This window comes from Xiphias gladius, chromosome 6, assembly GCF_016859285.1.
Source record: "Xiphias gladius isolate SHS-SW01 ecotype Sanya breed wild chromosome 6, ASM1685928v1, whole genome shotgun sequence".
NCBI classification, from domain to species: Eukaryota; Metazoa; Chordata; class Actinopteri; order Istiophoriformes; family Xiphiidae; genus Xiphias; species Xiphias gladius.
In genome coordinates, this window is record NC_053405.1 from 20,750,118 (window position 1) to 20,762,233 (window position 12,116).

Here is a 12,116-nt window from a genome sequence, read left to right on the forward strand (position 1 = left end):
TCCATCCCAACATTTAACACTTATCCCACTCCACATTTGCGACCACTATGACCAGGTTTCTTCAAGCATTATAGCAAAATCCCTAAGAAATAAGTCATATCTGTAGATATATCTGTAGATATCGAAGAAATGTGTATTTCTGGGAAATATTGACAAACATATTTTGTTTTAATTGCTGCAGAAAATGAAATTTCTGCTCACTAAACGATTTTTTTTGGCATAAAACAACATTATATGCAACACCAGTTTCAAGGTTACATAATTTCTCAATTGTGTATGTGCTTGATATTTTTTAAAATCTATCATGTGATAACATTATCTATGCATTTGTCATATTGCATGCATTCACATACTGACTTGCACATGGGAAGATCTTGCCTGTGATTTCACATCTTTATGCATTTGAATACATTAAATTTATGGCAGTAACTGACGTAAAGCTGTGCGTACGTGAATTTCACTGAGGGTATCCTATTCTACACATCCTACATGCAATGTGTCATCATCATATGTGATCTGCGTCAATCAGATCCGAAGCAACAGTCCGTCACTTAACTGTCTCTGCCCTGTTTGCTGACTCACAAGAGATTTTGTGATTAAAAGTGACATGAAATAAAACAGTCATTTGGAAAAAACAGAATTGTGAAATAAGGACAGGCTTCAGAAAAAGGACATTTTGAAATACAAATGGGTATATTAAAGGATTAGCAATAAATTTTGTTATGGTGAAATATTGTATCAATTATTGCGCTGAGTGTTCATAGTTATAAATTTAGTCTGTATTCATTCATATAGTTCTGCATTTCATAATGTGTCATTTTTTTTAAATAATGAACACTTTGGGTCATAGTCCTACTTTTTCCTTATTTCTCTGAATCTAAAATAATGTCTTTTAGCTTGAACAATCTACATTTACGAGTCACTCTCACCCACCAATCTGCCCGTTCACATCATTCAAAGGGTTGCGCGTCCAAATAGTCCAAAAACTTTATCCACTTACTGAAACAGTCACTTAGGCTGTAGTCAATACCGTCTCAAAGATAACATGTAAATAAAATTAGACACATAAAGATCAGGACCACATGTAGTTAAGACCAAGAACAGAGCAGGGTTATAGCAGGTCAGTCCGTATCAGTGCCAAAATGTCTGCATCATTTTCTTTGAATTTACACCAGAATTTCAATGGTACAAAAACTGGTTTGAGTCCAAGCTATTTAAACACTAAGCAAACAAAACATATGGAAACTTATTGTTCTGTTTCTGAACGGCCATGTGTCAAATATGTGGCATTGATGGTCAAATAATCTCACTGTTTTTTAGTTGGACATGGGAATAAGGGCAAAAAGTGATGCTGTACCTTAAGTCAAATAAGTGGGATGTTGACTGAACCTGCGTCTCACACACTTTTCCTTTGTTTGCTGTATGTTTGTGTCCATGCATGTAAGTCCGGTATGTGTGCCCAATTAATTTAGAGCCACCCTTGCATCTGTCAGAGAGCTAGAGTATGTCCTTGTATGATTAGTTTTACAAGTATGAATTCACACTGTATCTACTGGTATTTGAGGTATGCAAGCATCTTTAAGTGTCACCTTCCGGTGGTAATGTTGTAGACATGGCGTTGCGATGGCTGGCGAGGCGTGTCTGTCTCACTCACAGCCACGCGGGGTGAATCAGGAGGAAATGGTGGCAGGAGAACAACAGCAGCAGGATGAGTGGTGTCGGGCATGGTTCATTTTTCTCCCGAGGCAGAGGGCGGCCCACTGGTGACTTTGATGGATAGGAATGCTGCTCACCCACACACGCCCACACATGTCCCACACACTCAGGCTCTCACACAACAACTCACGCGTTGTTGCTCGTACATGGACACGCATACACAAACTTGTAGAAGGGTACACGCACGATCACACACAGGCTGCTCTGTCCAACCAGATCTGATATCCTATGTGAAATGTTTACGACCCACCCACACGGCCTTCCTCCCTTGTCAATAAACTCATCCCAGAAGTATGTGTGATGCATTATCATGTAGATGGCTGCATAGGGGGGTTGCTCTTGCATCCTCCATCACAGGCTTATCCATGTGCACCCTACTGCACCATGCGGCACATAGTGAAAAACATTTGGCTTTTAAGCTGCGTAATGATAAATTTGTGCATCAACACAATTCTTTGGCTTAATCACATTGTGATTTGTCACATTAGCACAGATAGAATGAGGGGACACACTGTACCAGCTACCGGGGATTAAAATAAATGACATACTGAAAAACTATCTCGAGTGAAAAATACTAAACAACATCTCCTCTGCTTTACGGTAGAATGAGAGACTGCCATTTACAAGACAATTTTGTGATCAGGATTATATGTCGTGAGAGTTGCACCTTTGTCACCAAACATATCAGATTGTCAGCTCAACTACAGAGTCTAATTCGGGCATACGGGCCCAGAGTGTTCTGCATGACCTCAGCTGTGCTGACATCCAGAACTGCTGACGAGCACAGCCAAGCCATCTCATGGCTGAAAGAAGAACTTGACTCTCAAGCGGCCAGAGTGACAAACATCAGTGTACATTCGCTTCCTCTCTGCACAAAAACCTTGTACCCACAGATCCCCGTAATGTGCTCCTGCCAGCATGACAAGCGTCAAAACAGGCTATGGAGCGAGCTATTGCAAAGCGCAGCGTTTGACTCGAACAAAGGGTTGTGTTTCAAGTAGCGGAGGGAGTTTAACCAACTCCTTTCACTTTGTTCCACTGAATCAGCATCTCCCAGAGAGACATAAAGAGATGTAGACAGATAAAGTGCAAGAAAGGAGGCTGTTGGGGCTGGGCAAAGACAGACACCTTTGTCTGATCATGGAGTCTGGGAGATAATGCCAATGTTTCTTTAGAACACACACTGCTTTCTCCCTCTCCCTAACACACACACACACACACACACACACACATGCACACACACAAGGATGATTCAGTTCTCAGACAATGTCATAATATGCTGGTGGGGCACAACGTCACATGCACAGCGGGGAGGAGTGTGTCCCGGTAATCAGATAGACAGTCTGTGCTGGTCCTGAGGCTGGAGGGAAGGACAATTCTGGGCCGGTGAATGTTAGCTGACGCTGAGGCAGAGTCAGGTCTTAATGAACCTTAGTGTGATGATTATCACATAGGTGAGACACAAACAGCAATGGCCTGCTTTAACCTACAGTATGTTTAAAATCAGTGGTGGAAAGTACAGAAAGAAGTTATGTAGTTAAGTAAGAATTTAGGGTACTTGTGCTTGAGTAGTTCCATTTTGTGCTATTTCATATACTTCTACTTGACTGCACTTCAGCGGGAAATATTGTCATTTTAATAACACTGCATCTATTTGACAGCTATACTTACTACATACTTTGCCGATTAGGATTTCACAATATGATAAACTTAGCATTATAAAAGTGGACGTTCTGCATAATAAGTTATTTTACTTTTGATGCTTTAAGCCCATTTAACTGGCAAGGTTTAGTAATTATTTGAGTGGATACTTTTACTTGTATATTTTATATTGTTATATTTCTACTTTGACTTAAGAATCTAAATACTTATCCCGCTACTGTCAAATCAAGTCGAGCAGTACTTCTGTGAATATTTCAAAAGCAGGGCTGGTCTTGCTCGCAAAAGCAATCGTTTAATATCCATGACATTCCCCAGCGCAAATGCATGTTGTCACACACAGACGTGGATTGGTGACAATAAAGCTTCTGTTTATCGGCGTACGTGCCCTCGTATCCCGCCGGGGGCCTGTTTACCTGCTCTGTTGCCCGGTGACATTTTTCTCTGCGTCGTCAAAGCCTGACAACAACCGCGATATCGCCGAAGCACCATTTCATTGAGTTTTTGTTAAGGTGGCAAGCCGCAGGCTGACGGCGTTTCGTTTCTATTTAGATACTCGCTTCCATTAAAAGCCCCCCCCCTTTTTTTTCTCTCTCTCTCTCTTCCGCCCAGAGAGCCACGGCATTGACACAGTTGGTTATCTTTATCTGTTGCCGCTTTGCGTAGGCACATTCTTTCCCACCGACGGGGACTCGTTGGACGGAGGCGGTCACAGCGAAGCAAGGCCACCTTAAATCGCATGCTGACATAACAAGAACACTACTCTCCACCCATGAACCGAGAAGAGTCAGCAAAGAGGTGTCTCACCTTCCCGGCCGGGCGCTTATTATTAAGAAAGACGCTGCACGCACGAGCAGCTTAGGGCAGAACTGCAGCTCCTTATTGGCCAGCGGTCCCGAGGTCCGGTGCGTAACGTCTCGCGCTGGACACGCACGGGCCTGCCAGAGAAGTTGCTGAGAGAAAATTCCTTGGATATCCAGGTGCTGGGATTTATTTATCCAACGGTTTCATCACGGCCCGGGCTTATTTTTACATGCCAAAGCTGGGGGAACCGACTGGAACACAACAAACTTCAGCGCGAAGCTTCACAGTGTTCGCCACAATAATTGGTGAGTACACTTTAATATCACGTCCAACTGGTAACTCTGTTATTCGGTTTTTTTTTTTTTTAGCTTGTTAATGATGCTAAGCGCCCTCGCAAAAAGTTAGACAGAGGCCATATTGTGCTGGTGGTTAAGAAATTGATTGGAGACAAGTGGTCAATCGCGGATCGATAAAAACACGCTGTCGAGCGATTGGGTGAGCCACCTTCCATGTAAATTCCGTGGGCATTATTAACTCAGTGAGGCCGGTATTGATGACAGGAAAATGCCACCGTTACTGTAAATTATAATTAGAAGCTGACAGTAAGTCGTTGCCGATATTGTCTGCTTGGAAGCACAGTAGCAACCTTGTTAAAGGATCCTGGGTCCGGTGACAGCGATGCTAAGAGTATAACACGCTCATTTTATGACTGACCCCGAGGCATAAACGAGCGAGTTCGTGTTATTCTGACGGACGAAGGCTTTCTATAAAGTCCGAACTGAATTATCTCCCATTGTTAGACACAAGCCAACTACGAATCACTCGCAAGTTTTGATTGTGGACGTTCCCTCCTTGGCCTCTGGGTGGCGACAGAGTATCTCCTTTGAAGCGTTACGGAGCCTACCGGTGTTGGAGGAATCTGTAGAGGAGCACTCGGTGTGTTGGCTTTGGGCGCCTGTACATTCTCAATATGTTCCTCTTTGTGTGTAAGTTTTTTTCTGGTTAGTTCTGTTGGGGGATTTTGACCACGACGTTTATTTTATTTTTATTTTTTATTTTTTTGGAGAACGTGATCTTGTGCAGCACCGGTCCCACTTGCAACTTCTGGCACGTAATGAAAACACCGAATCGCTCCTAGCATTCGGCTTTACATGCGGCACTCTCTCTATCTTCTACTGCCACGTGTACGTACTGTATACACCGTGCGTTATCCGGCATATTTCTTCCTGAGGAAAATACCCCTGCCAGGGCAACAATCTGCACACGATCACTTGAATGGCCATTGCATGTTGCTGAGGTCAGGGGAAAGAGGATGGCGTCAGCACTATTGGTGTCATGGCAGTTCGTGCGATAACTCAGATTTACCAGTGAAGAGTCTAACCGCTGCTCTTTTTGACCAGGTCTGTTTATATCCAGTCAACATCCGCACTAGTGCCGTGGATTCGCAGCCTCCTCAGTCACGGCAGAGACAGCGAAACCCGATCAAAACACTGATACTCTCTTTGATATGGTTTAATGTTTACTGTCAGTAACACAGAAGTCGGATCAAAACATTTATTAATCATTGCAATTCCCTTCTTTGAATCACTAATCCGAGCTCAGTCTGCATCTCTTCAGACAAAGACATTCTTTTGTATTTGTGTAATTGTTTTTTTTCTTTTCTTTTCTTTTTAAATAATGATGCTATTTTGAGTCCGCTGCACAGTTTCCCAAGCAAGACGACCCTCAAATAAACATAGTTTTTCGAGATGTGACCTGGTACAGATCGCGACTCTCCCTCCGAGTGAGGCGAGACCAGCCTCGGCTTTGAAATGAAAGAAACAGGCCACCTGGACAGTTAGTTTCCTTATCAACAGCTTGGTTAAAATAAGTTATAAATAAGGAGTACGTAATTAATGGCAACCATTTTATCGGGTCCTCCGTAGACCATCCAGAGACCTCTGAAGCGACCTCGGCTCGGGAATCGCGGCTCTGGACCACTGTGACGACGACACTTATTTTGTTCTGTGCTGTAATTTATTATGAATGGCCCAAGCTCGCCTGCCCTCCACGTGGGTGTGGATCTCGTCTTCATATTGGCCGAGAGCGGCGGCGTCCTGGGGCAGCTCTCCCGTTATTGGTCGGGCTGCCTCGGGGCTGTGGGCGTATTCTATCGATGGTGGAAGTGGGATACTTTGTGACAATGTTCGCTGCCGATATTTCAGCGGAGCTGCCGTGGGTATGAGTGCGCAGCGGAGAGCCTCTCACTCCTAGCCGCGTGAGGCTTTGCAGCGTACGGACCGTTTGTCGCCCCCCCCCCTCGAGCTCGTGAAAAGCTTCCAAAAACACAAAGAGGAATTTATATCATTTTTATTAGACCTCGCAGTCTTTCTGTCAAGGGTAACCGCTTGCGTAAATGAGCGTCCGTGGCATTTTTTTTTTTTTTTGCTGACAACACATCGGCGTCCCTGCCTGGCATTTGCACATCTATGTAGCATTTGAGACTTTTGCTGGCTCGCTGCAAAGGGCAACAAAGGGAAAGATCAAACGAGGAGGAAAGGGAGCTTTATGTAGTTTGCTTTCCCTGGGGAATATTCTCATGGTATCGACCGGAGAGAAGACGGACTGGGTTTGACTCTGATTCTCGGAGAGCGAGAGAAAGGAGGCACCAAGAGCTAGAGAGCGAGAGCGAGAGAGAGAGAGAGAGAGAGAGAGGGAGGGAGAGAGAAAGAGAGAAAGCTCTCTGAATGCTGCCTTTGATTTACAAGCAGAACAAGGGACGGTAGCCGAAGCGACGGATCTGCCTCGCCATCCTCCTCACCCTCTTCATCCCCGGCTCTGCTCGTCTTGTCTCCCCCTTCTCTGACCACAGGTTATCGGATGGACCAGCATCCCAGTGCCCGGAGCTGCACCAGTCGCGGGGCTTCGTCCTGCGAGGCCGTCCCGACTGAGCCCTCCATGAATCTGTACATCCACTCCACCACCGGCACACGCTTCGAGCTCTCCCTGCCCCTGGAGGAGACCGTGGAGGGACTGAAGAGGAGGCTGTCGCAAAGACTCAAAGTACCAAAAGAGAGACTCGCTCTGCTGCACAAAGAAACGTGAGTAGACCTGATACAAGCGCGACTGAAATTTGTTTACTGAAAGTGTTGTATCCTTTCTATAAACGGGAACGAATTGTACGAACCTTCGTTTATGCTCTTGTCTTAAAAGGCCAGCCTGTGTTTGAGACTCTGTACCGTAAACGGACACCGTAAGCAATGATGTTCAGGCTGTTGTGCAGTTCAAAAACGCAAATCAACCGAGCGCAGTGATATGTTTTTATCTGCCCTTTGTATTTATTCGCGCTTGAGCTCTCGGGAGCTGCAGACACAACCTTGGCTGCTTTGGCCATCAATACATTCAAGGAGACTACTGACCACGGTATTGGAATTACGCGTAGGGGACGCACCGGTCACTGGAACGATATTGACAAGGCGATCTGCAGCCTTGCATCGATTCATCCCTTCTTCATAATAAATACCGAAGCCTGACTGAATTTCTAATGCTGTGTGAATCACACACGTTAAACATTGAGGAGTACAGTCAGAAAGACTCGGTAGCCTGTAATTTATTTACTGTGCTACTGGAAGGTGAATACATGCTGTGCTTGGACTGGGATGTAAGTGTCTAGATACCCAGTATCTTTGGAAGCAGAATAACTCCTTAATGGTCTCAGCGGAAATCTGGGTGTGAGGCATCGGCCGGGCAGTTTTCCGGAGCGCACTCAAAAATGCTCCTGTAATAGCACATTAGAACAGAGCTGCACAAGCGAGGGAATAGTTAAAACCTTTATTATTTAACACTAACCAAAGCCTACAGGCCCAGGTTGAATGAGCTAACAATAGTGCAGGTGGTGCTATGCCAAAAAAGTGAGGGGGGCTTTACTATATGCAAACAGTCAGCATTGTTTTTTAGCCACATCCCCTCCATTGTAATCACCAAATAAATCACATCATCCTTTAAAACCTGAAACCCCCTTTTTAATCCCTTCCTGCTCCTCAAACTGTACACCTACAGCAAGTCACTGCTGAGGGCCTTTGTTCGGCTGCATGGGGTGAGATTTGGGTCATGCTTGTACAGCAGGTTGTTCTAAACATTCTCCCCAAGACTAGAGGAGGAAAAGAGTCACTACACCTGGATGTGAGTGGTTTTAGTGCATTGTGGCCTGCAAGATAAAAGCTTTTCCTCATTGTGGAACAGATACTCCTGCTCTGCACCAAACATTAAATAGTGAAGTCCTGTAAATGTATTTTATATCATTATATCATCTAATCTTTCTTTAGAATTGCAGAAACAGCTGTCACAGTGTTCTACTTTTTAACTAGGAACAATGAATTTGCAATGTCGATAAACAGTTAGTTTCGTTACTGTTTATCTTTTCTCATAATTACTAAAAGGACTATGGTTTTGGTTTCTGCTTGGAATTTCTGCTCCTCATTCATACAACTCAAAATGCCAAAAGAAAATACTTACCTCCACTTAGGCAAGTGGCAGTGCTGCCAAATATCTACTGCGAGCAATTGTCAAGCTCCACTATACTCGAAATTGAAATATGACAGCCCAATCAATACTTCTCTTTCATGGGGCTTTTCACCCACGGCTCTTTTCGAAACTAGTTTTGAAGTCTGTCTGCCCCCCCTGGCTGAAGGGTGTTTGAAGAGAGAAGATATTGTCAGCACAGTCTAATTATCTTGTTCTCTCTAACCCTGCAGGCGACTAAGTTCAGGCAAACTCCAGGATCTAGGCATCTCTGATGGGAGCAAGTTAACACTTGTACCAACAGTTGAAGCAGGATTAATGGTAAGGCTCAACTGACTGTGATTTTATTTTAGTTTTGAGTCCAAATATTACTTACAAATAGTGTTTATTATCATTTCTAATATTTTTGTTTTGATAGACATTACTTTACATAATTGGCATTTGCTTCCTTTAGTCCATTAAAACTGATTATTTAATATCCTTTTTTCTTTCTGCGCAGTCTCAAGCATCAAGACCAGAACAGTCAGTAATGCAAGCCTTGGAGAGCTTAACAGAAACTCAGGTAAGAGACTGTTTCTCTGTGTTGACCCTGAAAAAAAATGGATGTAGCAAAGTTAGTATTCTACAACGGATGCAATCTAAACTGGGCTTTGGACCTTTTGTGTGTGTGTTTGCGTGGGGGATATGAGAAGTTGTAGCTTTGGTTAAGTACAGAGCAACACCCAGATATGACGGAGACAGAGAAAGAGATGAGATGAGATGAGCAGGCTGCACAAGCACAAGCCTCTTTGCTTGTCTAATCTCAGCCTCTTAAGCAAGCCAAGCCAAGCTAGACATCCAGTGTGAGCTCTTAGGATATAATAAGCAGCAACACCCTCCTGTATCCTAGTAACATCTGTGACTGTGTGTGCGTGCGTGCACGACACTGCAGGAAGCCAGGGCGAACACCACACAAGAAAGGCTTTGTTTGTGAGATGCTGAGAGGACGAGCATGTAACACTCACTTCCATCTTTCTGTTTATACCTTTATCTGTAATCTCTCTCCACTCCCTCTGTGCTTCATGCTCTGACAGACAAACACACACACATGCACAGGCAAGTTTCCAGGAAGTGTGCTGTGGCTGCATGGAGATTGAGTGTAGTCTCACTACCTCATAAACAAGAGTGCTGGATCATCAGATGACGGCCCTCTCACTCAGTATTAGCATAGGGTTCCTGGAAGCCTAGCACGCATAATCTGAGTGGGGCCTACACCCTGACTTACAGTGAAACAGCTCTGAGGCCTAGTGAAATACAGTATGCGTTTGAGTCGGTTCTGGAATGACTCATCAAAATGATCAATAGTGAGAGTAAAGCAAAAAAAAGAAAAAAGTTCTCCGGAGAGGGAGTGCTGGCGAGAAGAGAGGCGATAAGGCTGAATGCACACAGACAACAGTGTGACGTATGAAACACTCTGCAGCTGACTGACTGACTCAGATACACTTCCTTTTGTAGCGTTCGGTAACACTGTGATGTACGTAACTGCATCAATGATGAGCAGCTGACTGATGTCAAAACAGTACTAGATGGTGAAATTGGATACTGATGTAAGAAGTTACGTGTGTCAGCAATGCAGCCGTTATGTCCAGATGAATATGTCAATAGAACGATACTCTACATTTAGTGCAGTTTTCATCAGAGGATGTGAGCTGCTCTGAGATAGTGGACTGTGGTTTGGTATGGCTTCATTCCCTTCTGATAATTTCATGGTGAAATCCTGGCCCTGTGTGTGTGTGTGTGTGTGTGCGTGTGTGCGTGCGTGTGTGTGTGTGTGTGAACTCAGCATGCATCTTGTAGCACTGACAGCAGATGACTGCATGTGTGTAGGTGTGTTCAAGTGGACATGTGCGTGTCTTTTACTGGATGCGTGTGTGTGTGTGTGTGTGTATGTCAGAGTAGTGGTGGGCTGGAAGGAAGCCTTGCCCATCATGTGGTACGCCTTTGCTGCGCAGCCATGAGTGACTGTCATTTTCACAGGAGGCAGACGATAATTCAACTGCTGATCCAGAAGAGCAGATTTCTCACTCTGCCTTTCTTCCTGTGTCTCTCTCTCTCTGGCCGCATAACGCTATAACTCTTAGGTTCATTATGAGTCATATGCTTGTGTTTTTCTTGAGAATAGCTCACCGTATATTATTGTTTCGTGCGTACTGTATCTATTACGATGTTAATGGTAATGCTGCAGTGGGGATAGAAAGAATAAAGTGCACAGGGTAAAGGGTTAAAATAAAGGCATAAAGCTGCTTTAGTGTGTTTTTTATCCAGAGAAATTGATTCCACTTTATAATTCATGAAGCGGAAGGGAATGATATAGATTGTGGAGAGATTACGGATCTGAGTAAGATTAGAAAATAGGAACACAAAAGCTTTCCCTCATTTCCTCTCTCCCCCCTAACTCTGGGGCTATCAAAAATCAATCAATGCACTTAGCTCTTAAAAGTGTCTGACACGATAACTGATATGCCCATACATCCAAAAATAGCCTAGGGGAGATGTAGGCTGGTTGTTGGCTGTGGCAGCCTTCGAAGAAGTGGGTACGAACACCTGGACTTCTTATTACTCCTCACCCCTCCATATATTTTTGTCATGTGAGGTCCGATTTCCCGATGGGGGGGTTGTCCCAGGAAGTGTGTGTATTCATGGAGGACTGGGCTGAGTGGATTGCCTAGTGGTTATGTCCTTAATCAGAATTCTGGAGGAGTCTGCAGCTAACAGCTAGCTAGCCACCAAGCCAGGCAGAACATGACAGCTTACAGGGCTTTTTCTGGCTTTTGTGGCACAAGTTAGATAGAAAATGTTTATGGAAATTGAGCCCCAGCAATTATCGAAATGGGATTTCTCCCCCTTTCCCTTCTTCTCCCTCTCTCGTTTCTGCTTAACAGCTCTCCCAGGGCCCTATAATTTAAATGTGCTGTGGTTTGCAAGTCCGGCTAGCTGCCTCAGCTTGACCGTGATGGCTGGCTTCTTGAGCAAGGACAATCCTGGCTGCCTTAATTCTTCCTCTGGCATCTCACTAGACTTTCTGCATGACATCTAAGCTGTATTAAGCCACTGCCTCCTGACAGCCCATCAAAATACAGTTGCCTGCGCCACTCTCTTCTCATTCTGTCTGCTAAATAGAGGTTGTGTGTACAGCTTACTTATGTAGTCATGCACAGGCACATACGCACACACCAGAACTGAAAGGATATATTTAAGAGGATTTCTGATCCTGCTCAGTGAATGAGAAAATGTCTGATCCTAGTAGTAAAATGAATGTATATTTACAAGAGAAGCAGTGAAAGGGAAATGAAAGCAATATTCACTATTTTGGGGCATATGTAGGCAGTGACATCAGCCCTTCATCTATTGATCTTGGTATTTGACAGAAAGAGAAGGATTATATGTCCCTCTCAGCA

At 44.3% G+C, this 12,116-nt stretch overlaps 1 protein-coding gene across 1 annotated transcript in view; it reads left to right on the top strand.

Annotated features, from left to right (window-relative positions):
- Positions 1-4,082: 4,082 nt before the first annotated feature.
- The window catches only part of midn (midnolin), a 29,802-nt gene continuing 21,768 nt past the window's right edge, over positions 4,083-12,116 (top strand). Inside the window, exons 1-4 of the mRNA XM_040128682.1 lie at positions 4,083-4,484; positions 7,031-7,259; positions 8,913-9,000; positions 9,179-9,241. Coding sequence (XP_039984616.1) covers positions 4,409-4,484; positions 7,031-7,259; positions 8,913-9,000; positions 9,179-9,241 — 456 coding nt within the window. The 5' untranslated portion in view covers positions 4,083-4,408. The remainder of the gene's footprint in view (positions 4,485-7,030; positions 7,260-8,912; positions 9,001-9,178; positions 9,242-12,116) is intronic.